At 41.8% G+C, this 26371-nt stretch overlaps 1 protein-coding gene and 1 long non-coding RNA gene across 2 annotated transcripts; one reads left to right on the top strand and one right to left on the bottom strand.

Annotated features, from left to right (window-relative positions):
- The first annotated feature begins 3006 nt into the window (after positions 1 to 3006).
- Positions 3007 to 4924, top strand: LOC128651907 (ras-related protein Rab-9A). The gene has a single exon (XM_053704872.1). The coding sequence runs from the start codon at positions 3383 to 3385 to the stop codon at positions 3986 to 3988; it is 606 nt and encodes a 201-aa protein (XP_053560847.1). The 5' UTR covers positions 3007 to 3382; the 3' UTR covers positions 3989 to 4924.
- Positions 4925 to 25434: 20510 nt separating this feature from the next.
- Positions 25435 to 25772, bottom strand: LOC128651906 (uncharacterized). Its single transcript, XR_008401216.1, has 2 exons — positions 25624 to 25772; positions 25435 to 25546 (listed from the first exon to the last, which is right to left on the bottom strand). It is a non-coding gene; the product is annotated as an uncharacterized LOC128651906 (long non-coding RNA).
- Positions 25773 to 26371: the final 599 nt, after the last annotated feature.

Here is a 26371-nt window from a genome sequence, read left to right as displayed (position 1 = left end):
TTAGACGACATCCTGATACAGGCGTCAAACATCCAAATTGCCCAGTCTCATACGGACGTAGTACTGGCATTTCTGAGATCACATGGGTGGAAAGTGAACAAGGAAAGAGTTCTCTATCCCCAATCTCAAGGGTTTCCCTCCTAGGGACTCTGATAGATTCTGTAGAAATGAAGATTTACCTGACGGAGTCCAGGTTGTCAAAGTTTCTAAATTTCTGCCGTGTTTTTTTCATCCCATCCGCGCCCTTCGGTGGCTCAGTACATGAATGAAATCGGCTTAATGGTAGCGGCAAGGGACATAGTACCGTTTGCACGTCTACATTTCAGACCGCTGCAACTATGCATGCTCAGTCAGAGGAACGGGGATTACACAGATTTGTCCCCCTGTTAAACCTGGACCAAGAGACCAGAGATTCTCTTCTCTGGTGACTATGTCGGGTCCATCTGTCCAAGGGTATGACCTTCCGCAGGTCAGATGAGACAATTGTTACAATAGATGCCAGCCTTTTAGGTTGGGATGCAGTCTGGAACTCCCTGAAGGCTCAGGGATAGTGGACTTAGGAGGAGACCCTCCTTCTAATAAATATTCTGGAACTGGGAGTGATATTCCATGCTCTTCAGACTTGGCCTCAGTTAGCAACTCTGAGGTACATCAGACTCAGTCGGACAATATACACGACTGTGGCTTACATCAGCCATCAAGGGGGAACAGAAGTTCCCTAGCGATGTTAGAAGTCTTACAATAATTCACTGGACAGAGACTCACTCTTGTCTATCAGCTATCCATATCCCAGGTGTTGAGAACTGGGAGGTGGATTTTCTAAGTCGTCAGACTTTTCTTCCGGGGGAGTGGGATTTCCTCCGGAGGTCAAGACCAAGCAGGAGAGGGCTTTGGTGTTTTTGACAGCGCCTGCGTAGCCACGCAGGACCTGGTATGCAGATCTGGTGGACATGTCATCCTTTCCATCACGGTCTCTGCTTCAGAGACAGGTCCCTCTACCTCAGGGTCCTTTCAACCATCTAAATAGAATCAATCTGAGATGGACTGCCTGGAGACTGAACGCTTGATGTTATCAAAGCATGGCTTCTCCGAGTCAGTCATTGATACCTTAATACAGACATGAAAGCCTGTCTCTAGGAAAATTGAACATAGATATGGTGTAAATATCTGATTGTTATGAATCCAAGGGTTACTCATGGAGTAAAGTCTGGATTCCCAGGATATTATCTTTTCTCCAAGATGTTTTTGAGAAAAGGGTTGTCAGCTAATTCCTTAAAAGGGGACAGATTTTTACTCTGTCTATTTTTTTGCACCAGCGTCTGGCAGGTATTCTAGACGTTCAGGCATTTGGTCAGGCTTTGGTTAGATCCAAGCCTGTGTTTAAAACTGTTGCTCCGCCATGGAGCTTAAACCTGATTCTTAAGGTTCTTCAAGAAGTTCCGTTTGAACCTTTTTTGTTCCATAGATATCAATCTTTATCTTGGAAAGTTCCTTTTGGGTAGCTAATTCCTCGACTCGTAGAGTCTCCAAGTTATCTGTGTTACAATGTGATTCTCCTTATCTGGTCCTTCGTACGGATAAGGTAGTCCTGCGTACCAACCTGGGTTTTTTCCTAAGGTGGTATCTAACAAGTACATCACTCAAGAGATAGTTGTTCCATGCTTGTATCCTAATCCTTCCTCAAAGAAGGAACGTCTATTACACAATATTGGACGTGGTTTGTGCTTTAAAGTTTTACTTACAAGCTACTACAGTTTTCATCAAACGTTCACCTTGTTTGTTGTCTATTCTGGACAGAGGAGAGGTCAAAAGACTTCAGCAGCCTCTCTGTCTTTTTGGTTAAAAAGCATAATTCATTTAGCTTATGAGACTGCTGGACAGCAGCCTCCTGAAGGGATTACAGCTCATTCTACTAGAGCTGTGGTTTTCACTTGAGCCTTTTTTAAATGTGGCTTCTGTTGAACAGATTTACAAGACGGAGTCTTGGTCTGCGCTTCATACTTTTCAAATTTAACAAATTTGATACCTTGCTTCTTCGGGGGCTATTTTTGGGAGAAAGGTTTTTTTTTTACAGGCAGTGGTAACTTCCGTTTAAGTACCTGCCTTGTCCCTCCCATCATCCGTGTACTTTAGCTTTGGTATTGGTATTCCATAAGTAATGGATGATCCGTGGACTGGATACACTTAACAAGAGAAAACATAATTTATGCTTACCTGATAAATTTATTTCTCTTGTAGTGTATCCAGTCCACGGCCCGCCCTGTCACTTTAAGGCAGGTAATTTTTTTCATTTGAACTACAGTCACCACTGCACCCTATGGTTTTTCCTTTCTCTGCATGTTTTCGGTCGAATGACTGAATATGGCAGTTAGGGGAGGAGCTATATAGCAGCTTTGCTGTGGGTGGACTCTTGCAGCTTCCTGTTGGGAAGGAGAATATATTCCATAAGTAATGGATGATCCGTGGACTGGATACACTACAAGAGAAATAAATTTATCAGGTAAGCATAAATTATGTTTTTTTTTCCACTTTTTGCTGCCACTTTGGATATTTTGTGAATTACCTGAGGGCCTAGGTGGTTACCCTACGTGGCATGCAGTGGCCTGAGTGCTGGACTGTTACCTGCATATTCTGTAAATGTATTTTTCCTCCCATTTACCAGCCCCCCTGCACCATGTGACAGACACCAGCCAATGACAGACTAGTATATGTATTCCTTGTGAGCTTGTGCACGTGCTCAGTAGGAGCTGGTGCCTCAAAAAATGTGCATATAGAAAAATTGTGTCAAATTTGATAATAGAAGTAAATTTGGAAAATTCTTAAAATGGTGTGCTCTTTCTAAATCATGAAAGTTTATTTTTTACTTGAGTGTCCCTTTAAGGGAATACAAAAGTGCAGGCTACTCTAGTCTACACATGTACAACCAGAGTTTGTGCTATATTTGAATATTGGTTTGTGATTGGTTAGCAGGGGTTCTTTTGTTCTCAAGACAGGGAAATCGGTGAAAAGAATAAACATAAAACAATATACTGCAGTTTTCATTGCAAATGATTCTTCTATATTAAGGTTCATTACCATGTAGTTTACAGTTTGTGTTTAATGACCCTTTAAGTTTTGCTAATACTGAAGATGTATCTTAGGCATAACTTGGAGACATAACTATTTTGGAATAAGGTCTGGCTAGTGATGTGATATCCAAATCAGAAAAAAAAATACAAAGATAGTGACATATACATAAAATTGAAATGGACTCCAATCTTATGGTTTTTTTATGTATGTTTATACCATTTCCTAAACTTATTACAGCTTTTGTTTAATTGAGTTTTATATAATGTCTCCTTATTGCAGGCTATTTGTCTGAACAAAGAACCTCACTGTCACAATGTCGGCTAAATCTTCACTTCTCAAAGTGATTCTTCTGGGTGATGGAGGTGTTGGTAAAAGCTCGCTTATGAACAGATATGTCACCAACAAGTTTGACACTCAGTTATTCCACACAATAGGGGTAGAGTTCTTGAATAAAGACATTGATGTAGATGGCCATTCTGTCACAATGCAGATATGGGACACAGCAGGACAAGAACGGTTCAGAAGCCTAAGAACCCCTTTCTATAGGGGCTCAGACTGCTGTCTACTCACTTTCAGTGTTGATGATTCCCAGAGTTTTCAAAACCTAAGCAACTGGAAGAAAGAATTTATTTATTATGCAGATGTGAAAGACCCAGACAGCTTCCCATTTGTGGTTCTGGGAAACAAAATAGACATGGCTGATCGACAGGTATCAGTCGAAGAGGCAGAATCTTGGTGCAGAGACAATGGAAATCACCCATACTATGAAACTAGTGCTAAAGATGCCACCAATGTTTCGTCAGCTTTTGAAGAAGCAGTAAGAAGAGTTTTGGCAATTGAAGATCGATCAGATCAGCTTATCCATGCAGATACGGTTAATCTTCACAGAAAGCCAAAAACCAGTTCAGGTTGCTGTTAACTGCTAGATTTTTGCATCAATTAGATTCTCTCTAGCTGTAGATGTACCCTCCCATACAGGTTTTTCTGTATAAGATAGGGAATGGCACATGTACAGCTATTTTAAGTTTATCGTGGAAGGCAAGCAGGAGAACAGTACCACTGACACAATTAAGTCATAAGTTTCACTAGGGCTTTCTGATGTGATCATTCATACACCATCTGCCCAAAAAGAAAGGAGGCATTTTCCCATCATGGATCAGTATTGACTTTAAGTGCAGTTTCATTCATGGTAAAGTTATTTTGCACTTCATAGACTGAGTTGCACAGCTTTAGCTTGAGAGGACACCTCTATGAAGAATGACCCTAATAAGCCATTTTTTGGCATGTGATTTAAATATCTAAGAAACATTTAGTTTAAATAATTAGGAATCACAAGAAAATTGTAATGAAACTTTAGAGACCATAGTGGAGGAACAAATGGAACCTGCTGGTGTAATATGCCCAATCATGAACATTAGATATATACTATTTAATACAATTAAAACTCCTAACACCTTTATAAAGTAGCATTTTCCATATTTAACATAATGTATTTAATGACTTATGCCTATTTAATTTAAATGTGCATTTTGAAAAACTTAAAGATTGCATTTATGAGTAAGAGGCTATTAAAACAGAAACTTGAACGATTGGAGATCACTACTTTGGATATATTTTTTAAATTGTTTGCTCTAAGAAGTTAAACAAATTGTATGTATATAGAGATTTTTTTAATACATTAGCATTCCATTCTTTGTTTACAAGTAATGCTTTGGACACAAATTAATTTAAACCAATAACAGTTTGATTCTTTAGAGGTACTCTTTAATTTGCAATTTTTTATGTTTTTGAACAATTTAGGAATTAATTTTACATTCCTGATTTCAAATATCAAATAAAATTGCATATTTGAAAACTTCTTTGTCAGTGAATTAATCTTTTTGAAATTTATTTTGTGCTTTTACCATGTATAACTTTGTCTCGTTAGTACTCTATATAAGCATAAAAATATTAGATTTAATTTCACACTAAAAATGCATGAGCAGCCCTATATTTTGGGGGCTAAGGGTTGTTTATTTTCTTCTATATTAAAGGGCCATGAATATGCAGCTTTAAAGGGACAGTCTTCTCCAGAATTTGTATTGTTTAAAAAGATATATAATCCCTTTATTACCCATTACCCAGTTTTGCATAACCAACACAGTTATATTAATATACTTTTTACAACTCTGTGATTACCTTGTATGTAAGTTTCTGCAGACTGTCCCTTTTTTCAGTTATTTTGACAGACTTGCATTTTAGCCAATCAGTGCCCCCTCATAAGTAACTCCACAGGCATGAGCACAATGTTATCTAAATGGCATGCATGAACTAACGCCCTCTAGCTGTGAAAAACTGTCAAATGCATTCAGATAAGAGGCAGCCTTCAAGTGCTTAGAAATAAGCATATGAGCCTACCTTGGTTTATCTATCAACTAAGAACACCAAGAGAACAAGGCAAATTGTATGCCCTATTCGAATCATGTTTCATTCTGACTAGACTGTCCCTTTAAGAGACGTCTTAGTATTTTTTATTACCAAATCTATTCTCTTGGAATCACTTTTTGGAAAACATACCTAGATTCCTAAGCTCAGGAGCAGAAATGCACTACTGGGAGATAGCTGGTGATTGGCAGCTATACACATTGGTCTCTTGTCATTGGCTCACTAGATTTGTTCCCAGTAGTGCATTGCTGCCCTGGAGCTGACTTTAACTATGTGTTGACTCTTTTAGGGTAATTGCATAGTTGGAACATTTTATTATTGCACTATTGCTTGCCTTAAACTCATTCAAACATTTTTCTTTTTCCACTTTCAAGACCCTTTAAAGTATCAATCGTCATTCGATTACAGTAAAGCATCTTCATATACTTTGTTGCAGTTTTGATATTTAGGTAGACTAGAACTTTTAGGCTTGGTAAGATACAGAAATGTGAATGCAGCACACATGTACAATCCATTTAGTAATGACACTTTTTATATGCCTTTTGTTATAAAGTTAATGCTGTCACTGAATTTTCTCTTAAAGGGACATGAAACCCAAACAAATTTATTTCATGATTCAGATAGAGAATTCAAATTTAAACAACTTTCCAATTTACATCTATTATTTAATTTGCTTCATTCTCTTGTCATCCTTTGCTGAAAGCTTTATCTAGGTAAGCTCAGGAGCAGCAAGGAACCTAGGTCCTAGCTGCTGATTGGTGGCTGCATATATATACCGATAGTCATTGTCTCACCCATGTGTTCAGTTAGAAACCAGTAGTGCATGGCTGCTCCTTCAACAAATGATACCAAGAGAATTAAACAAATTAGATAATAGAAGTAAATTTGAAAGTTGTTTAAAATTGTATGTTCTACCTAAATCATGAAAAAAAACATTTTTGGGTTTCATGTCCCTTTAAGGGAATATTTAACAAAAAATAGACAGCATCTTCCAACTTGTGACACAGTTTGGATACAACAGTGCAGCTTGTTTTTGCAATGTGTTATTAAAAAAAACTTTTTAGTGGCTAGTTTACTCCTGTGAGCACAGTGCACACACTGAGCTTGTATGTGATACCACTATCATTGCAAGACACTGCTCAATCCTCCTTTTCCTTAGAGTGATAACCCTTTCTCTTTATGTCATTCTCCCACCTACAGGAACTTGCTGTATAAGGGACCTTCACAATCTTATCCTTACAATGCTTCCTGGTTTTCAGATCTTTCCGTTTTGCAGGGGAAAAAAAGAATAAAAGGCATTTCAAGAAAAACTGCAGAGATTACTTGGATGGCATTTTTGCCAGGCTTGTTATATGATTGCCTGGGATTACTATATTTCTCCAACATTGGTGTGTCCGGTCCATGGCGTCATCCATAACTTGTGGGAATATTCTCTTCCCCAACAGGAAATGGCAAAGAGCACAGCAAAAGCTGTCCATATAGTCCCTCCCAGGCTCCGCCCCCCAGTCATTCTCTTTGCCGCTCTGAACAAGTAGCATCTCCACGGAGATGGTGAAGAGTATGTGGTGTTTAGTTGTAGTTTTTTATTCTTCTATCAAGAGTTTATTTTAAAATAGTGCTGGTATGTACTATTTACTCTGAAACAGAAAGAGATGAAGAGTTCTGTTTATAAGAGGAGGATGATTTTAGCAGCAGTAACTAAAATTGATTGCTGTTCCCACACAGGACTGTTGAGCTGAGAGAACTTCAGTTGGGGGGAACAGTTTGCAGACTTTTCTGCTTAAGGTATGACTAGCCATTTTTCTAACAAGACTGTGTAATGCTGGAAGGCTGTCATTTTTCCCCTCTTGGGGATCGGTAAGCCATTTTCTTAGTCTCAAACAGAATAAAGGGCTTATCATGGACTATAAACTGGTAGACACTTTTATGGGCTAAATCGATTGCTTTATTTAGGTATTATATACAGTTTGAAGTTGAATTTCACACTTTTATAACTTTGGGGAACGTTTTTTACGCTAGGCACTTGTTTAGACACCTTCCCAGTCAGGAAGGGCCTTTCTCTGTAGTAGGCAGAGCCTCATTTTCGCGCCATTACTGCACAGTTACTTTTGAGATCAGTACATGCAGCTGCATGTGTGTGGGTCTGGAATTCACTGAAAAGGTTCCTAGAAGGCTTCATTTGGTATCGTATATCCCCCTGGGATTGGTGAAGTCGCAGCAAAGGCTGGGGCTGGGACTGTAAAGGGGTTAAAATTGTAAACGGCTCAGGTTTCCACATTTTAAGGGTTAACAGCCTGAAATTTGGGGTGCAATGCTTTGAATGCTTTAAGACACTGTGGTGAAAATTTGGTAAAGATTGGATAATTCCTTCATAGTTTTTCACATATTCAGTAATAAAGTGTGCACTGTTGAACATTTAAAGAGACAGTAACGGTTTTGTTTTAAAACGGTTTTGTGCTTTATTAACCAATTTAAGCCTGTTTAACATGTCTGTGCCTTCAGATAGATCATGTTCTGTATGTATGGAAGCCAATGTGTCTCCCCCTTCTAATATGTGTGATAATTGTGCCATAGCGTCCAAACAAAGTAAGGACAGTACTGTCACAGATAATAAAGTTGCCCAAGATGATTCCTCAGATTAAGGAAGTAGACATAGTTCTACATCATCTCCTTCTGTGTCTACACCAGTTTTGCCCACGCAGGAGACCCCTAGTACTTCTAGCACGCCAATGCTTGTTACTATGCAACAATTGACGGCAGTAATGGATAACTCCATAGCAAATATTTTATCCAAAATGCCAGCATTTCAGAGAAAGCGCGATTGCTCTGTTTTAAACACTGTAGAGCAGGAGGGCGCTGATGATAATTTTTCTGTCATACCCTCACACCAATCTGAAGTGGCAATGAGGGAGGTTTTGTCAGATGGGGAAATTTCTGATACAGGAAGAATTTCTCAGCAGACAGAACCTGATGTTGTGACATTTAAGTTTAAATTAGAGCATCTCCGCCCATTGCTTAAAGAGGTGCTATCTACTTTTGATGATTGTGACAATCTGGTCATCCCAGAAAAATTGTGCAAGATGGACAAGTTCCTAGAGGTCCCGGTGCACCCTGACGCTTTTCCAATACCCAAGCGGGTGGCGGACACAGTGAATAAGGAGTGGGAGAAGCCAGGCATACCTTTTGTCCCTCCTCCTATATTTAAGAAATTATTCCCCATGGTCGACCCCAGAAAGGACTTATGGCAAACAGTCCCTAAGGTCGAGGGGGCGGTTTCTACACTAGCCAAACGCACGACCATTCCTATTGAGGACAATTGTGCTTTCAAAGATCCTATGGATAAAAAATTGGAGGGTTTGCTTAAAAAGATTTTTGTACAGCAAGGTTACCTCCTTCAACCTATTTCGTGTATTATTCCTGTGACTACAGCAGCATGGTTCTGGTTCGAAGAACTAGAAAAATCGCTCAGTAGGGAAACTCCGTATGAGGAAGTTATGGACAGAATTCACGCACTTAAGTTAGCTAATTCCTTTATTTTAGATGCCGCTTTGCAGTTAGCGAGATTAGCGGCGAAAAATTCAGGGTTTGCAATTGTGGCGCGCAGAGCGCTCTGGCTAAAGTCTTGGTCGGCGGATGTATCTTCCAAGACAAAATTGCTTAATATCCCTTTCAAAGGTACGACCCTTTTTGGGCCAGAATTAAAAGAAATTTCAGACATCACTGGGGGTAAGGGCCATGCCCTCCCACAAGATAGGCCTTTCAAGGCTAAGAATAAGTCTAATTTTCGTTCCTTTCGCAATTTCAGGAACGGACCGGCTTCTAACTCTGCAGCCTCTAGACAAGAGGGTAACGCTTCCCAGACTAAACCAGCTTGGAAACCGATGCAAGGCTGGAACAAGGGTAAGCAGGCCAAGAAGCCTGCTGCTGCTACCAAGACAGCATGAAGGGGTAGCCCCCGATCCGGGACCGGATCTAGTAGGGGGCAGACTCTCTCTCTTTGCTCAGGCTTGGGCAAGAGATGTTCCGGATCCCTGGGCACTAGAAATAGTCTCTCAGGGTTATCTTCTAGAATTCAAGGAACTACCCCCTAGGGGAAGGTTCCACATGTCTCTCTTATCTTCAAACCAAATAAAGAGACAGGCATTCTTACATTGTGTAGAAGACCTGTTAAAGATGGGAGTGATACACCCAGTTCCAACTGTGGAACAAGGTCAGGGGTTTTACTCAAATCTGTTTGTAGTTCCCAAAAAAGAGGGAACTTTCAGACCAATTCTGGATTTAAAGATTCTAAACAAATTTCTCAGAGTTCCATCGTTCAAAATGGAAACTATTAGAGCAAGGTCAGGGGTTTTACTCAAATCTGTTTGTAGTTCCCAAAAAAGAGGGAACTTTCAGACCAATTCTGGATTTAAAGATTCTAAACAAATTTCTCAGAGTTCCATCGTTCAAAATGGAAACTATTCGAACGATTTTACCTACAATCCAGGAGGGTCAATTTATGACTACCGTGGATTTAAAGGATGCGTATCTTCATATTCCTATCCACAAAGATCATTTTCAGTTCCTAAGGTTCGCCTTTCTGGACAAGCATTACCAGTTTGTGGCTCTTCCATTCGGGCTAGCCACTGCTCCAAGGATTTTCACAAAGGTGCTCGGGTCCCTTCTAGCGGTTCTAAGACCAAGGGGTATTGCAGTGGCACCTTACCTGGACGACATCCTAATCCAAGCGTCGTCCATTTCCAAAGCAAAGGCTCATACAGACATTGTTCTAGCCTTTCTCAGATCTCACGGGTGGAAGGTGAACGTAGAAAAGAGTTCCCTGTCTCCGTCGACCAGAGTTCCCTTCTTGGGAACAATAATAGATTCTTTAGAAATGAAGATTTTCCTGACAGACGTCAGAAAGTCAAAGCTTCTAAACGCTTGTCAAGTTCTTCACTATCTTCTGCAGCCTTCCATAGCTCAGTGCATGGAAGTAGTAGGATTGATGGTTGCAGCAATGGACATAGTCCCTTTTGCTCGAATTCATCTAAGACCATTACAACTGTGCATGCTCAAGCAGTGGAATGGGGACTATACAGACTTGTCTCCAAGGATTCAAGTAGACCAGATGACCAGAGACTCACTCCGTTGGTGGCTGACCCAGGATCACCTGTCCCAGGGAATGAGCTTCCGCAGACCAGAGTGGGTCATCGTAACGACCGACGCCAGTCTATTAGGCTGGGGCGCGGTCTGGGATTCCCTGAAAGCTCAGGGTCTATGGTCTCGGGAAGAGTCTCTTCTCCCGATAAACATTCTGGAACTGAGAGCGATATTCAATGCTCTCCAGGCTTGGCCTCAACTAGCGAAGGCCAGATTCATAAGATTCCAGTCAGACAACATGACGACTGTTGCTTACATCAACCATCAGGGGGGAACAAGGAGTTCCCTGGCGATGAGAGAGGTGTCCAAAATCATCAAATGGGCGGAGGATCACTCCTGCCATCTATCTGCGATCCACATCCCAGGAGTAGACAACTGGGAGGCGGATTATCTGAGTCGTCAGACTTTCCATCCGGGGGAGTGGGAACTTCACCCGGAGGTGTTTGCCCAGTTGACTCAATTATGGGGCATTCCAGACATGGATCTGATGGCGTCTCGTCAGAACTTCAAGGTTCCTTGCTACGGGTCCAGATCCAGGGATCCCAAGGCGACTCTAGTGGATGCATTAGTGGCGCCTTGGTCCTTCAACCTAGCTTATGCGTTTCTACCGTTCCCTCTCCTTCCCAGGCTGGTAGCCAGGATCAAGCAGGAGAAGGCCTCAGTGATTTTGATAGCTCCTGCGTGGCCACGCAGGACTTGGTATGCAGACCTGGTGAATATGTCATCGGCTCCACCATGGAAGCTACCTTTGAGACAGGATCTTCTAGTGCAAGGTCCATTCGAACATCCAAATCTAATTTCTCTCCAGCTGTCTGCTTGGAAATTGAACGCTTGATTTTATCCAAGCGCGGGTTTTCGGATTCAGTGATAGATACTTTGGTCCAAGCCAGGAAACCCGTGACTAGAAAGATTTACCATAAAATATGGAAAAGATATATCTGTGGGTGTGAATCCAAGGGATTCTCATGGAGTAAGATTAAAATTCCCAGGATCCTCTCCTTTTTCCAAGAAGGTTTGGATAAGGGATTATCAGCGAGTTTTCTAAAAGGACAGATTTCTGCTCTATCTGTCTTGTTACCCAAACGTGCCAGATGTACAAGCTTTTGTACAGGCTTTGGTCAGGATCAAGCCTGTTTACAGACCTTTGACTCCTCCCTGGAGTCTAAATTTAGTTCTTTCAGTTCTTCAAGGGGTTCCGTTTGAACCCTTACATTCCATAGATATAAAGTTATTATCTTGGAAAGTTCTGTTTTTGGTTGCTATTTCTTCTGCTAGAAGAGTTTCTGATTTATCTGCTTTGCAGTGTGACCCACCCTATCTGGTGTTCCATTCAGATAAGGTTGTTTTGCGTACCAAGCCTGGTTTTCTTCTAAAAGTTGTCTCCAACAAGAATATTAACCAGGAAATAGTTGTTCCTTCTTTGTGTCCGAATCCAGTTTCAAAGAAGGAACGTTTGTTACACAATTTAGATGTAGTCCGTGCTTTAAAGTTCTATTTAGAAGCAACAAGGGATTTCAGACAAACTTCTTCTCTGTTTGTCGTTTACTCTGTTAAGAGGAGAGGTCAAAAAGCTACTGCTACCTCTCTTTCCTTCTGGCTGAAAAGCATCATCCGATTGGCTTACGAGACTGCCGGACGGCAGCCTCCTGAACGAATCACAGCTCACTCTACTAGGGCTGTGGCTTCCACATGGGCCTTCAAGAACGAGGCTTCTGTTGATCAGATATGTAAGGCAGCGACTTGGTCTTCTCTGCACACTTTTGCCAAATTCTATAAATTTGATACTTTTGCTTCTTCGGAGGCTATTTTTGGGAGAAAGGTTTTGCAAGCCGTGGTGCCTTCTGTTTAGGTAACCTGATTTGCTCCCTCCCTTCATCCGTGTCCTAAAGCTTTGGTATTGGTTCCCACAAGTTATGGATGACGCCGTGGACCGGACACACCAATGTTGGAGAAAACAGAATTTATGCTTACCTGATAAATTACTTTCTCCAACGGTGTGTCCGGTCCACGGCCCGCCCTGGTTTTTTTAATCAGGTTTGAAAAATTTCTTTCTTTATACACTACAGTCACCACGGCACCCTATAGTTTCTCCTTTTTTTCTCCTATCCGTCGGTCGAATGACTGGGGGGGGCGGAGCCTGGGAGGGACTATATGGACAGCTTTTGCTGTGCTCTTTGCCATTTCCTGTTGGGGAAGAGAATATTCCCACAAGTTATGGATGACGCCGTGGACCGGACACACCGTTGGAGAAAGTAATTTATCAGGTAAGCATAAATTATGTTTTCTTGATCAGAGAAAGATTGCCTGGTATATCTGGGCTGAACTGACCTTGTTAGGCGGGATCAGACTAATATACTCCAGGAAAGCTCTTCTCTGTGAAAAGCACAATTGGGCTAAAAGAGACTGTTCACAGGTGGTAACTTGCCATAGAACAAGCTGCTGTTAGTTCCTGGTAGAGCGCTTCTCTTTATGTATGTATTGGTTCTAATAGAGGTGGGGTGTAGTTTTAAATATATTTAACATTTTGTATTAACTTTCTATGGGAATTATTTTTCTCAATAGCATTTTCTTGCTGCCAGTGGTAAGACCTCACTATTTTAGGAAGCCTGCTGGAGGTAGGTAGGGCCTAATAATGTGCTCTATTAGCAGAAAATCCTTTAACGACCAGCGATGTACAGGGTATGTTGTGGTTGTTAAACACAAACAAAAGAGGGCGCCCCAAATCTTCACAGTAAGGATATGCACATAAGTGAAGAAACATATTCAGATTCCAAAGCACATATGTGCAATTCAGGCAGACTGGACTGTTCGAAGTTGCAGCAAACTTGTTCCCGGGATGTCAGTTCCAATAAACGAATGTACGAGCAGAGAACTCCGTAAGGTATAGGTAGCCCAAACCAATCTGTGCTCAGTCAGTCTCATTCTTGAATACGGCTTAAAACAGTAAAGAATGGTAAAAACAGGTGTTTCTCTTACTTGGTGTATTCAGTCCACGGATTCATCCTTACTTGTGGGATATTCTCAATCCCTACAGGAAGTGGCAAAGAGAGCACACAGCAAAGCTGTCCATATAGCTCTCCTCAGGCTCCGCCCCCCCCCCAGACATTCTCTTTGCCGCTCTAACAAGTAGCATCTCCACGGGAGGGTAAAGAGTTTGTGGTGTTAGATTTGTAGTTTTATTTCTTCAATCAAGAGTTTGTTATTTTAAAATAGTGCCGGTTTGTACTATTTACTCTGAGGCAGAAAGTGATGAAGATTTCTGCTGAGAGGAAAAAGATTTTAGCATGTTGTAACTAAAATCCATTGCTGTTCCCACACAGGACTGTTGAGTACCGGAGAACTTCAGTTGGGGGGAACAGTTTGCAGGCTTAACTGCTTAAGGTATGCTCAGTCATTTATTTCTAACAAGACCTGGTAATGCTAGAAGACTGACAGAAATCCCCATGAGGGAAGGTAAGCCATTTTCTGAGACGCAGTATAGAAGGATGGCTTCAGTTAAGGGCTTTAATACTGGTAGACACTGTGATGGGCTAAATCGATTATTTTATTGATGGAATCTTATATTTATTCAAGTGTTTGAAACGTTGAAAACACTTTTGGGGTTTTTACTACGCCTGGCATATTATTAGACGCCTAGTCTGACTCAGGAAGGCCCCATAACTCTGGACTGAAGAGGGAGGGGGCCTCATTTTCGCGCCTCAATTGCGCAGTTGATTTTCAAGACAGCTTCATGCAGCTTCACGTGTAGAGTTCTGAGAGTGCAGGAGGACATCAGGGAGGCTTATATTTCTGCTACAAATAACCCTAAGGGAAGGTAGGGCCGCAGCAAAGACTGTGGCACCGTGCTGTAGTGTGTTAAACCGGTTGTTTGCTACAAATTGCTCCGGTTTGGTCAATAAGGGGTTAATTGATTTGAAAATTTGTGTGCAATCATTTCAAAGCATTAGGATCATGTGGTGAAATTTTCATAAAGATCGGATGTTTTTTGGTGATTTGGTAAAAAAGTGTGTGCTTTTATTATTTAAAGGCACAGTAACGTTTTTTCAAAAAGTGTTTTTCTCTGTATTGTAGTGCTGTATAAGTCTGTCAAACATGTCTGAGACTTCAGAGAGACCTTGTTCTTTATGTTTAAAAGCCATGGCGGTACCCCCATTGCATTTGTGTAAAGTGTGCTAAAACATCGAAGCATTTTAAAGACCATGCAGTGACACTTAAAAATGTAGCCCAAGATGATTCTTTAACAGAGGGTAATGAGGATAGTCCTTCTTCCTCTCCCCATGTGTCGACACCAGTTACGCCCGCACAAGCGATGCCTAGTACCTCTAGCGCATTGGCCCCTATTACTTTACAACAATTAGCAGCAGTAATGGATAATTCCCTTGCAGCATTTTTATCCAAACTGCCAGTTTTTCCAAAAAAGCGTGATAGCTCAGTGTTAAATACAGAGGATGAGCAATCAGAAGCTTTGGATGATTTATCTGTAGTACCCTCACAAAACTCAGAAGTAGCAGTGAGGGAAGGTCTGTCTGAGGGAGAAATTTCTGATTCAGGAAAAGTTTCTCAGCGGGCAGATTCAGATTCCTTAGCGTTTAAATTTAAGCTGGAACACCTCCGCGTCCTGCTTAAGGAGGTTTTAGCTACGCTGGATGATTGTGACCCCATGGTGGTCCCAGAAAAATTGTGTAAGATGGACAGGTTTTTAAAGGTCCCCGTATACACTGAGGCATTTCCGATCCCAAAGAGGGTAGCGAATATTGTGACTAGGGAGTGGGAGAGACCAGGTGTACCCTTTCTCCCCCCCCCCCTATCTTTAAGAAAATGTTCCCCATAAACGACCCCAGGCGGGACGAGTGGCAGACGGTCCCTAAGGTAGAGGGGGCTGTTTCAACACTTGCCAAGCGTACAACTATACCAATAGAGGACAGTTGTGCTTTAAAAGATCCTATGGCTAAAAAATTGGAAGGATTGCTGAAGAAAATTTTTGTTCAGCAAGGTTTTCTGCTTCAACCAATTGCCTGCATTATTCCTGTAACTACTGCAGCGGCTTTTTGGTTCGAAGCCCTGGAGGAGTTGCTCCAGAGAGAGACTTAATACGATGAGGTCATGGATAGAATTCATGCTCTAAAGCTGGCTAATTCTTTTATCACTGATGCCGCTCTCCAGTTAGCTAAACTAGCGGCGAAAAACTCAGGTTTTGCCATCATGGCGCGAAGAGCGCTTTGGCTCAAGTCATGGTCGGCGGATGTGTCGTCCAAGACAAAACTGTTAAATATTCCCTTCAAGGGGAAGACCCTTTTCGGCCCAGAGCTGAAAGAAATTATTTCAGATATCACTGGGGGCAAGGGACATGCCCTTCCACAAGATAGGCCGTTTAAGGCTAAAACAAGGCTAATTTTCGCTCCTTTCGCAACTTCAGGAGCGGACCTGCTGCAACCTCTGCTGCCGCAAAGCAAGATAACGCTTCCCAGCCCAAAGCAACCTGGAAACCCTTTGTAATAAACCTAATATTTCTTAGGTTTATGGTGTAGCTAGAGTGGAGAAAATCTTAGTCTAATATATTTGATTTGTCACACCAATCTTTTAAGTGAGCTCTATTAGAAGTGCCACCTTTGAATTAGTGTATTTCTTAGATAAGATTTTACTTAGGTTTACACTGTACTGTTATTTTAACAGACGGTTGCGAATTCAACTGGTATTCTTTAGTTAAAGCAAGCTTCAGATACAGCAGTGTTAGGTATTAATTGCAGTCTCTTTAGCAGGTTAGTAAATAGCAAGCAGGAATAGTAACAAATGGAATGCAATACTTTCTAATAGGAAGGGTTTAGCAAACAGACTGTAATGGTAGTAGCGTGCTGAAGTGGATTCAAATCAATTGCTTCAGTTTAAATGAAACATGCAGTCTATATTTCAGTTGTAGCTTTAAATAGATTCCAGAATAGTTTGAAAGAAGCAACTTACTTAACTCTGAAGGAGTTCACAGTCCGATGAACACAGCAGCTCCTTGAGACTCTGTTGCAGAGGGGGAGGTGACTCAGCAGTGAGACCGCAGGAGTTAGAGAGTTCAGCGTGTGACGTCAGTCTGCACACAGCAGATGCCGAAGGTGAGAGCTGCAGAGTGACTCTAGATAGAATTAAGTTGTTTAATGTAGCGGAACAGCAGAAGATTACCTTGATAAGTAGATTCCACAGAATTCTGTTTAGTAGATATAGGACAGGGTGTTATTTGTCTCCTCTGATGTTATGCGTAACAGATACGCTTGCTGATTCTTTTGCAGGAGAGTTGACAGTCTATAAAAAAGAATGGCAGAATAATAAATCCTTTTGCACACACAAATAGACTATGAAATTCCAAGGTATGACAGTCTGTGGTTTGAGAGAAAAACTAAGTTTAGCTCCAGCTTAGGTGAAGGTGTGACTACAGGAAGTTCACAAAATACTAAGCAAGGCTTTAGGTGTGACCAGGTGTTTTATAGGGGGCGTGATGAAACTATTGGATAGGAAACTTAAAGGTATACAACCATATGCTAAAATCCTGACATGACCCCCTCCTCAAGCAAGCTGATCCTCAGCTTGGGGTCTAGGACGGTCTGGGTATCGTCGGTGAAATAAAGACACCAGACGTGGTGCGGATAAGTTGGTAGAAGGTTCCCAACTATCTTCCTCTTCAGTGAAATTCTTCCATCGCACTAGGTATTGGAGAACCCCTCTAGAGTATCGAGAATCCATTATCCGTTGAACCTCAAAAACGTCAGTATCCGAGGGTGTCATAGCTGTGGGTATCAGAGGAACAGAAGATCTGGTTGGCAAATAAGGTTTTAACAAGGAGACATGGAAGGTAGGGTGGATTGACATGGAGGAGGGCAACTGTAGGGTAACTGCATTGTTGTTTACCACTTTCGTAATTGGAAAAGGACCACAAAATTTTTGAACAAGCTTCTTACTGGGAAAATGGAATTTCAAATTCTTCGTTGATAACCACACTTGGTCCCCAACCTTATAGTCAGGTGGTTTTCTATGTCTCAAATCGTAGTAGCTTTTTTGAGAGGCTTGAGCTTTCTGAATGTTATCCTTAATAAAGTTGAAATTATCCAAGATGGTATTTTTTAAGTCGTCTACTAGTGGGGAGTTGGATGGGTTAGAAGAGATGGAAGTGAATCTAGGATGGAACCCATAATTAGCGTAAAATGGGGTTAGTTTAGTTGATGAACTAGTTAGATTATTATAAGCGTATTCTGCGTAAGGTAAGAATTTCACACAATCACTTTGTTGATAGGAGCAGAAGCATCGGAGGTACTCATCTAACCACTGATTTACCCTCTCAGTCTGTCCGTTTGCTTGTGGGTGAAAGGAGGTAGTGTAATGGTGTTGAATATTCAGAGTTTTACAGAGATCCTTCCAAAAACGGGAGGTGAACTGAGTACCTCTATCGGAGATGATCACTGTAGGTAACCCATGTAATTTCAATATGTTGTCCAGGAAGAGTGTGGCAGTTTCGGAAGATGTGGGTAGTTTATGGTATGGCAGAAAATGAGCCATTTTAGTGAATGTATCTATAACAACCATTATAGTGGTTTGGTTTTTTGAGGGAGGTAAATCTACTATAAAATCGACACCAATTTGTTGCCAAGGTTGGTTCGATACTGGTAAAGAGATTAGTAATCCGTAAGGTGAAGCTCTGTCAGTCTTTGATATCTGACATGTAACACAACTTTTAATGTATTCTGTGACTGTGTTTTTCATCTGTGGCCACCAGAAATTCCTGGAAAGTAGTTCTAATGTTCTTTTAACTCCTGGATGTCCTGCCAAGGGTGAATCATGATGCTCAACAAGTACTTTTTGTCGTAGTTCTGTTGGAAGAAAAATACGTTTGTTGAAATAGTAGACTCCATCTGCTAAAGTTTTATTTTTGTTTGTAAGTGGAGCTTGTTTTGAAGAAGAATTCTTTACTTCTGTAAGGAAGTCTGAGGTAATCCCAATGAATTTTTCTGCTGGGATGATAGTATTAGGTATCGATGGTTCTGATTTGTTTGGCATATGTCTGGAGAGGGCATCTGCTTTACCGTTTTTATGAGCAGGTCGATAGATGATCTGAAAATCAAACCTGGAAAAGTAAAGGCTCCATCTTACTTGTCGTGCGGACAAGGTCTTGTTATTTTGGAGGTATTGTAGATTTTTGTGATCTGTAAAAATTATGATAGGATGCTGAGCACCTTCTAGTAAATGCCTCCAAAAATCAAGGGATCTTCTAATAGCCAGCAATTCCTTGTCTCCGATTGTGTAGTTCTTCTCTGCAGGGGTCATGATTTTGGAAAAGAAAGAAACTGGTTGCAATGGTTCATCTTGAGATGTACGTTGAGATAACACTGCTCCAATTGCATAATCAGAAGAGTCTACTTCTAACACAAATTGTAGGTTGATGTTTGGAAATCGTAGTATAGGGGCGGAAATGAAACATTCTTTCAGTTGTTGAAAAACTTCCAGATGACTCCGTGTCCAGTGGAAAGGTACAGATGAGCCTGTGAGTTGTGTAAGTGGTTTTACAATAGCAGAAAAGTTTTTGATAAATTTTCGATAATAGTTAGTGAAGCCAAGAAACCTCTGTAGTTCCTTTTTGTTTGTTGGTACTGGCCAATCTCTTACTGCATCAACCTTCTCCATTTGCATTTGTATCCCTGAAGGGGAAATTGTGTACCCCAGAAAAGATATTGAGGTTTGATGAAAAGAACATTTCTCCAATTTTGCATACAATTTGTGAACCTTCAATCTAGCCAATACCCAACGTACATGCTTTATGTGTTGAGAGAGAGAGAACTGGAATATATCAGTATGTCGTCAAGATATACCACGACGCAGATGTCCAGTAGGTCACGAAATATGTCATTTATGAAGTGTTGGAATGCTGCGGGCGCATTACAAAGGCCGAATGGCATTACAAGATATTCGAATAATCCGTATCTGGTTCGGAAGGCAGTAAGCCATTCATCATACGGATTAAGTTGTATGCGCCACGCAGATCAAGTTTGGTAAATATTGTAGCATTAGTGAGACGTTCGATTAATTCTGGGATGAGGGGAAGTGGATAGCGATTTTTAACTGTGCGTTTGTTCAACTCTCTGTAGTCGATTATCGGTCTCAAACTGGCGTCTTTATTTGTCACAAAGAACATACCAGCAGCAGTGGGTGACGATGAAGGGCGAATAAACCCTTTTTCTCCTGTTAAGTGTAGTCAGTCCACGGGTCATCCATTACTTATGGGATATTAACTCCTCCCTAACAGGAAGTGCAAGAGGATCACCCAAGCAGAGCTGCTATATAGCTCCTCCCCTCTACGTCATACCCAGTCATTCTCTTGCACCTAACTAATCGATAGGATGTGTGAGAGGACAGTGGTTATTAAAACTTAGTTTTATTTCTTCAATCAAAAGTTTGTTATTTTAAACGGCACCGGAGTGTGTTGTTTTTTCTCAGGCAGCATTAGAAGAAGAATCTGCCTGAGTTTGTGTATGATCTTAGCGGACGTAACTAAGATCCATTTGCTGTTCTCGACCTTCTGAGGAGCGGGGTAACTTCAGAACAGGGGACAGCGGGCAGGGTTTACCTGCAAAGAGGTATGTTGCAGTATATTATTTTCTAAGGAATGGAATTGACTGTGAAAATACTGCTAATACCGTTAAAATGTAAGTACAGCCTTAAATGCAGTAGTAGCAACTGGTATCAGGCTGTTATGTATGTATGTTGGCACTGAGGTATTTCTGGGGAATGGCACTTCACTAAGAAAATACTGTATACATATAACTTATAGCCTTTCTGCAGTGAGAGCGACTAGCAACAGGCTTTTTAATATCATTTCATATATTAAAACGTTTTCTGGCAGGTTAATCGTTTTTTTTTTCTCTGAGGTACTTGGTGAAAAAAATTTTTGGGCATTATTTTCCACTTGGCTATCGTTTATTTTAAATAAAGTCAGTTTATTCAGCTTCCCCACTGTTGTATTATGAGTGGGAGGGGCCTATTTTGGCGCTTTTCTACGCAGTAGAAATTCAGTCACAAATCTCCTTATTCTCCCTGCATGATCCAGGACGTCTCTACAGAGCTCAGGGGTCTCCAAAACTAGTTTTGAGGGAGGTAATCACTCACAGCAGACCTGTGAGACTGTGTGTTGACTGTGATTAAAACGTTTATATTTTACTGTTATACGTTTTTCCGGTATTAAGAGAGATTATTACCAAGGAGTGGGATAGGCCCGGTGTACCCTTTTCCCCCCCTCCTATATTTAGAAAAATGTTTCCAATAGACGCCACCACACGGGACTTATGGCAGACGGTCCCTAAGGTGGAGGGAGCAGTTTCTACTCTGGCTAAGCGTACCACTATCCCGGTGGAGGATAGCTGTGCCTTTTCAGATCCAATGGATAAAAAGTTAGAGGGTTACCTTAAGAAAATGTTTACTCAACAAGGTTTTATATTACAACCACTCGCATGCATTGCGCCTGTCACGGCTGCGGCGGCATTCTGGTTTGAGTCTCTGGAAGAGACCCTTGAATCAGCTCCAGTGGATGAGATTACAAACAAGCTTAAAGCCCTAAAGCTAGCTAATTCATTTATTTCTGATGCTGTAGTACATCTAACTAAACTTACGGCTAAGAATTCCGGATTCGCCATTCAGGCGCGCAGAGCGCTGTGGCTAAAATCCTGGTCATACGATGTGACTTCTAAATCTAAATTGCTTAACATACCTTTCAAAGGGCAGACATTATTCGGGCCCGGTTTGAAAGAAATTATCGCTGACATTACTGGAGGTAAGGGCCATGCCCTGCCTCAAGACAGAGCCAAACCAAGGGCTAGACAGTCTAATTTTCGTGCCTTTCGTAACTACAAGGCAGGAGCAGCATCAACTTCCTCCGCTCCAAAACAGGAAGGTTCTGTTGCTAGATTCAGACAGGGCTGGAAACCTAACCAGACCTGGAACAAGGGCAAGCAGGCCAGAAAACCTGCTGCTGCCCCTAAGACAGCATGAAGTGAGGGCCCCCAATCCGGAAACGGATCTAGTAGGGGGCAGACTTTCTCTCTTCGCCCAGGCTTGGGCAAGAGATGTCCAGGATCCCTGGGCGTTAGAGATCATATCTCAGGGATATCTTCTGGACTTCAAAGCTTCTCCTCCAAAAGGGAGATTTCATCTTTCAAGGTTGTCAACAAACCAGATAAAGAAAGAGGCGTTTCTACGCTGTGTACAAGACCTTTTACTAATGGGAGTGATCCACCCGGTTCCGCCGTCGGAACACGGACAAGGGTTTTACTCAAATCTGTTTGTGGTTCCCAAGAAAGAAGGAACCTTCAGACCAATCTTGGATTTAAAGATCCTAAACAAATTCCTAAGAGTTCCATCGTTCAAAATGGAAACTATTCGGACAATCTTACCCATGATCCAAAAGGGTCAATACATGACCACAGTGGATTTAAAGGATGCCTACCTGCACATACCGATTCACAAAGATCATTACCGGTACCTAAGATTTGCCTTCCTAGACAGGCATTACCAGTTTGTAGCTCTTCCCTTCGGGTTGGCTCTTCTGGCGGTACTAAGACCGCAAGGAATATCGGTAGCTCCGTACCTAGACGACATTCTGATACAAGCGTCAAGTCTCCAAACTGCCAAGTCTCATACAGAGTTTGTACTGGCATTTCTAAGGTCACATGGGTGGAAAGTGAACGAAGGAAAGAGTTCTCTATTGCCACTCACAAGAGTTCCCTTCTTAGGGACTCTTATAGATTCTGTAGAAATGAAAATTTACCTGACAGAAGACAGGTTAACAAAACTTCTAAATGCTTGCCGTGTCCTTCATTCCATTCAGCACCCGTCAGTGGCTCAATGTATGGAGGTAATAGGCTTAATGGTAGCGGCAATGGACATAGTACCCTTTGCACGCCTGCATCTCAGACCACTGCAATTGTGCATGCTGAGCCAGTGGAATGGGGATTACTCAGATTTGTCCCCTATGCTGACTTTGGATCAGGAGACGAGAAATTCTCTTCTATGGTGGCTTTCTCGGCCACATCTGTCCAAGGGGATGCCCTTCAGCAGACCAGATTGGACGATTGTAACAACAGACGCCAGCCTGATAGGTTGGGGCGCTGTCTGGAACTCCCTGAAGACTCAGGGATCTTGGTCTCAGGAGGAGAGTCTCCTTCCCATAAACATTCTGGAATTAAGAGCAGTTTTCAATGCTCTTCTGGCCTGGCCTCAGTTAGCAACTCTGAGGTTCATCAGGTTTCAGTCGGACAACATCACGACTGTGGCTTACATCAACCATCAGGGAGGGACAAGGAGTTCCCTAGCGATGATGGAAGTCTCAAAGATAATTCTCTGGGCAGAGTCTCACTCTTGCCACCTATCAGCGATCCACATCCCAGGTGTGGAGAACTGGGAAGCGGATTTTCTAAGTCGTCAGACTTTTCATCCGGGGGAGTGGGAACTTCATCCGGAGGTTTTTGCCCAAATACTTCGGCGTTGGGGCAAACCAGATCTGGATCTCATGGCGTCTCGCCAGAACGCCAAACTTCCTTGTTACGGATCCAGGTCCAGGGACCCGGGGGGCGGTGCTGATAGATGCTCTGACAGCACCTTGGGCCTTCAACATGGCTTATGTGTTTCCACCTTTCCCGTTACTTCCTCGATTGATTGCCAGGATCAAACAGCTGAGAGCATCAGTGATTCTAATAGCGCCTGCGTGGCCACGCAGGACCTGGTATGCAGACCTAGTGGACATGTCGTCCTGTCCACCATGGTCTCTACCTCTGAGACAGGACCTTCTGGTGCAGGGTCCTTTCAAACATCCAAATCTAATTTCTCTGAAGCTGACTGCTTGGAGATTGAACGCTTAATTCTATCAAAGCGTGGATTCTCGGAATCAGTGATTGATACTTTAATACAGGCTAGGAAGCCTGTCACCAGGAAAATTTACCATAAAATATGGCGCAAATACTTGCATTGGTGCGAATCCAAGAGTTACTCATGGAGTAAGGTTAGGATTCCTAGGATATTGTCTTTTCTACAAGAAGGTTTAGAAAAGGGTTTATCCGCTAGTTCGTTAAAGGGACAGATCTCAGCTTTGTCCATCCTTTTACACAAACGTCTGTCAGAAGTTCCAGACGTTCAGGCTTTTTGTCAGGCTTTGGCAAGGATTAAGCCTGTGTTTAAAACTGTTGCTCCACCATGGAGCTTAAACTTAGTTCTTAACGTTTTACAGGGTGTTCCGTTTGAACCCCTTCATTCCATTGATATCAAACTGTTATCTTGGAAAGTTCTATTTTTAATGGCTATTTCCTCGGCTCGAAGAGTCTCTGAGTTATCGGCCTTACATTGTGATTCCCCTTATCTGATTTTCCATTCAGACAAGGTAGTTCTGCGTACTAAACCTGGGTTCTTACCTAAGGTAGTTACCAACAGGAATATCAATCAAGAGATTGTTGTTCCATCATTGTGTCCTAACCCTTCTTCAAAGAAGGAACGACTTCTGCACAATCTGGACGTTGTCCGTGCTCTGAAATTTTATTTACAGGCAACTAAAGATTTTCGACAAACTTCTTCCCTATTTGTCGTGTATTCTGGACAGAGGAGAGGTCAAAAGGCTTCAGCCACCTCTTTCTTTTTGGCTTCGTAGCATAATACGTTTAGCCTATGAGACTGCTGGACAGCAGCCTCCTGAAAGAATTACAGCTCATTCTACTAGAGCTGTGGCTTCCACTTGGGCCTTTAAGAATGAGGCCTCTGTTGAACAGATTTGCAAGGCTGCAACTTGGTCTTCACTTCACACTTTTTCCAAATTTTACAAATTTGACACTTTTGCTTCTTCGGAGGCTGTTTTTGGGAGAAAGGTTCTTCAGGCAGTGGTTCCTTCTGTGTAAAGAGCCTGCCTGTCCCTCCCGTCATCCGTGTACTTTTAGCTTTGGTATTGGTATCCCATAAGTAATGGATGACCCGTGGACTGACTACACTTAACAGGAGAAAACATAATTTATGCTTACCTGATAAATTCCTTTCTCCTGTAGTGTAGTCAGTCCACGGCCCGCCCTGTTTTTTATGGCAGGTCTAAATTTTAAATTATACTCCAGTCACCACTGCACCCTATAGTTTCTCCTTTCTCGTTTGGTTTTCGGTCGAATGACTGGGTATGACGTAGAGGGGAGGAGCTATATAGCGGCTCTGCTTGGGTGATCCTCTTGCACTTCCTGTTAGGGAGGAGTTAATATCCCATAAGTAATGGATGACCCGTGGACTGACTACACTACAGGAGAAAGGAATTTATCAGGTAAGCATAAATTATGTTTTTCAGGTTTTCCTGTAGATATTGCTTCAAATGATCAAGTTCTGCCTGGCTCAAAGGGTAAAGGTGTCCCACTGGAAGAGTTGATCCAGGAATAAGTTCTACAGGGCAGTCATATACCCTGTGGGGTGGTAAGGCTTCTGCTTCAGTTTTACTAAAGACCTCCTTAAAATCTTCATATTGTTCAGGAATAGGGACTTCTTCTATGAGTGATAGTACTGTTTCATGTTGTGGGTAACAAGTATTAGTACAATAAGAAGATTGAAGTGAGATAGCGAAGGTGGTCCAATCTATCTTAGGGTTATGTAATTGTAACCAATGTATACCTAAAATTACAGGGAAATGTGGAGATGGAATAATATCGAATGTGATATATTCAGTATGACCCATGTCAGTGGTGACGAGTAGTGGTACGGTATGATGTGTGATGGGACCCACAGTAAGTGAAGAACCATCAATAACTTTAAGAGAGACTGGTATTTCTTTCATAACAGAAGGTATTTTATTGTTGGTTACAAGTGTTGAATCAATAAAGTTGCCGAAGGCTCCAGAATCTATGATGGCTTCTGTTTTCAGTCTTCTAAGGTCCCACTGTAGTAAGAGAGAAAGATTGCAGTAAGCAGATGATTTATTTGAGTAACGTGCATTATGTAAGAAAATACACTTACTTTTTTGTTTATTCCTGCGTAAGGTGGGGCAGTCAGAAACTGTGTGATTTGGATTGGCGCAGTACATACACAACTGTTTAGATCTTCTTCTCAAACGCTCCTCAGGGGTGAGTGGTCCTCTAAGGACTCCTATCTCCATAGGTGTTGTGTGGTTCGTAGAGGATGTAGACGCTGCAGAATAGCCAGAGGCTTGCGCCCGTGATGTTGAATCAATTTGTACGCGTTCTGCCTTCCTTTCTCGCAATCTTCTGTCTATTTGTGTGGCTAATTTTATCAGAGCTTCTAAATTAGATGGCAATTCAATTCGAGCGAGCTCATCCTTAATGCTTTCAGACAGTCCCAATCTATATTGGTTCCTGAGAGATATCATACTCCATGAGGAGTCAGATGCATATAACTTAAATTCTGCTGTATAATCTTCAACCGGTTTCTTACCTTGCTTTAGACTTCTCATTCTTTGTTCAGCGGTCAGTTGCACATCAGTCTCCTGATATAACTCATCTAAAGCTTCAAAGAAATCTGTCAAAGAATTTAGTAGTGGAGAATTAGATTCAAACAATTGATCTGCCCATTTTCTTGGTTCAGCTTTTAAGAATGAGACAGTAGTGAGTACCTTAACCCTGTCAGTAGGGTAAGTAAGTGGCTTTAAGTTATACAATAAATAACAGGCATTTTTGAATTGCCTGTAATTCCTTCTTTCACCTGAAAACACTTCGGGAAGACATACCTGGGGTTCTGGTGCTTGAAA

Source organism: Bombina bombina, chromosome 3 (assembly GCF_027579735.1).
Source record: "Bombina bombina isolate aBomBom1 chromosome 3, aBomBom1.pri, whole genome shotgun sequence".
NCBI classification, from domain to species: domain Eukaryota; kingdom Metazoa; phylum Chordata; class Amphibia; order Anura; family Bombinatoridae; genus Bombina; species Bombina bombina.
The sequence above is the reverse complement of the archived record's forward strand: the minus strand, read 5'-3'. Positions and strand labels throughout refer to the sequence as shown.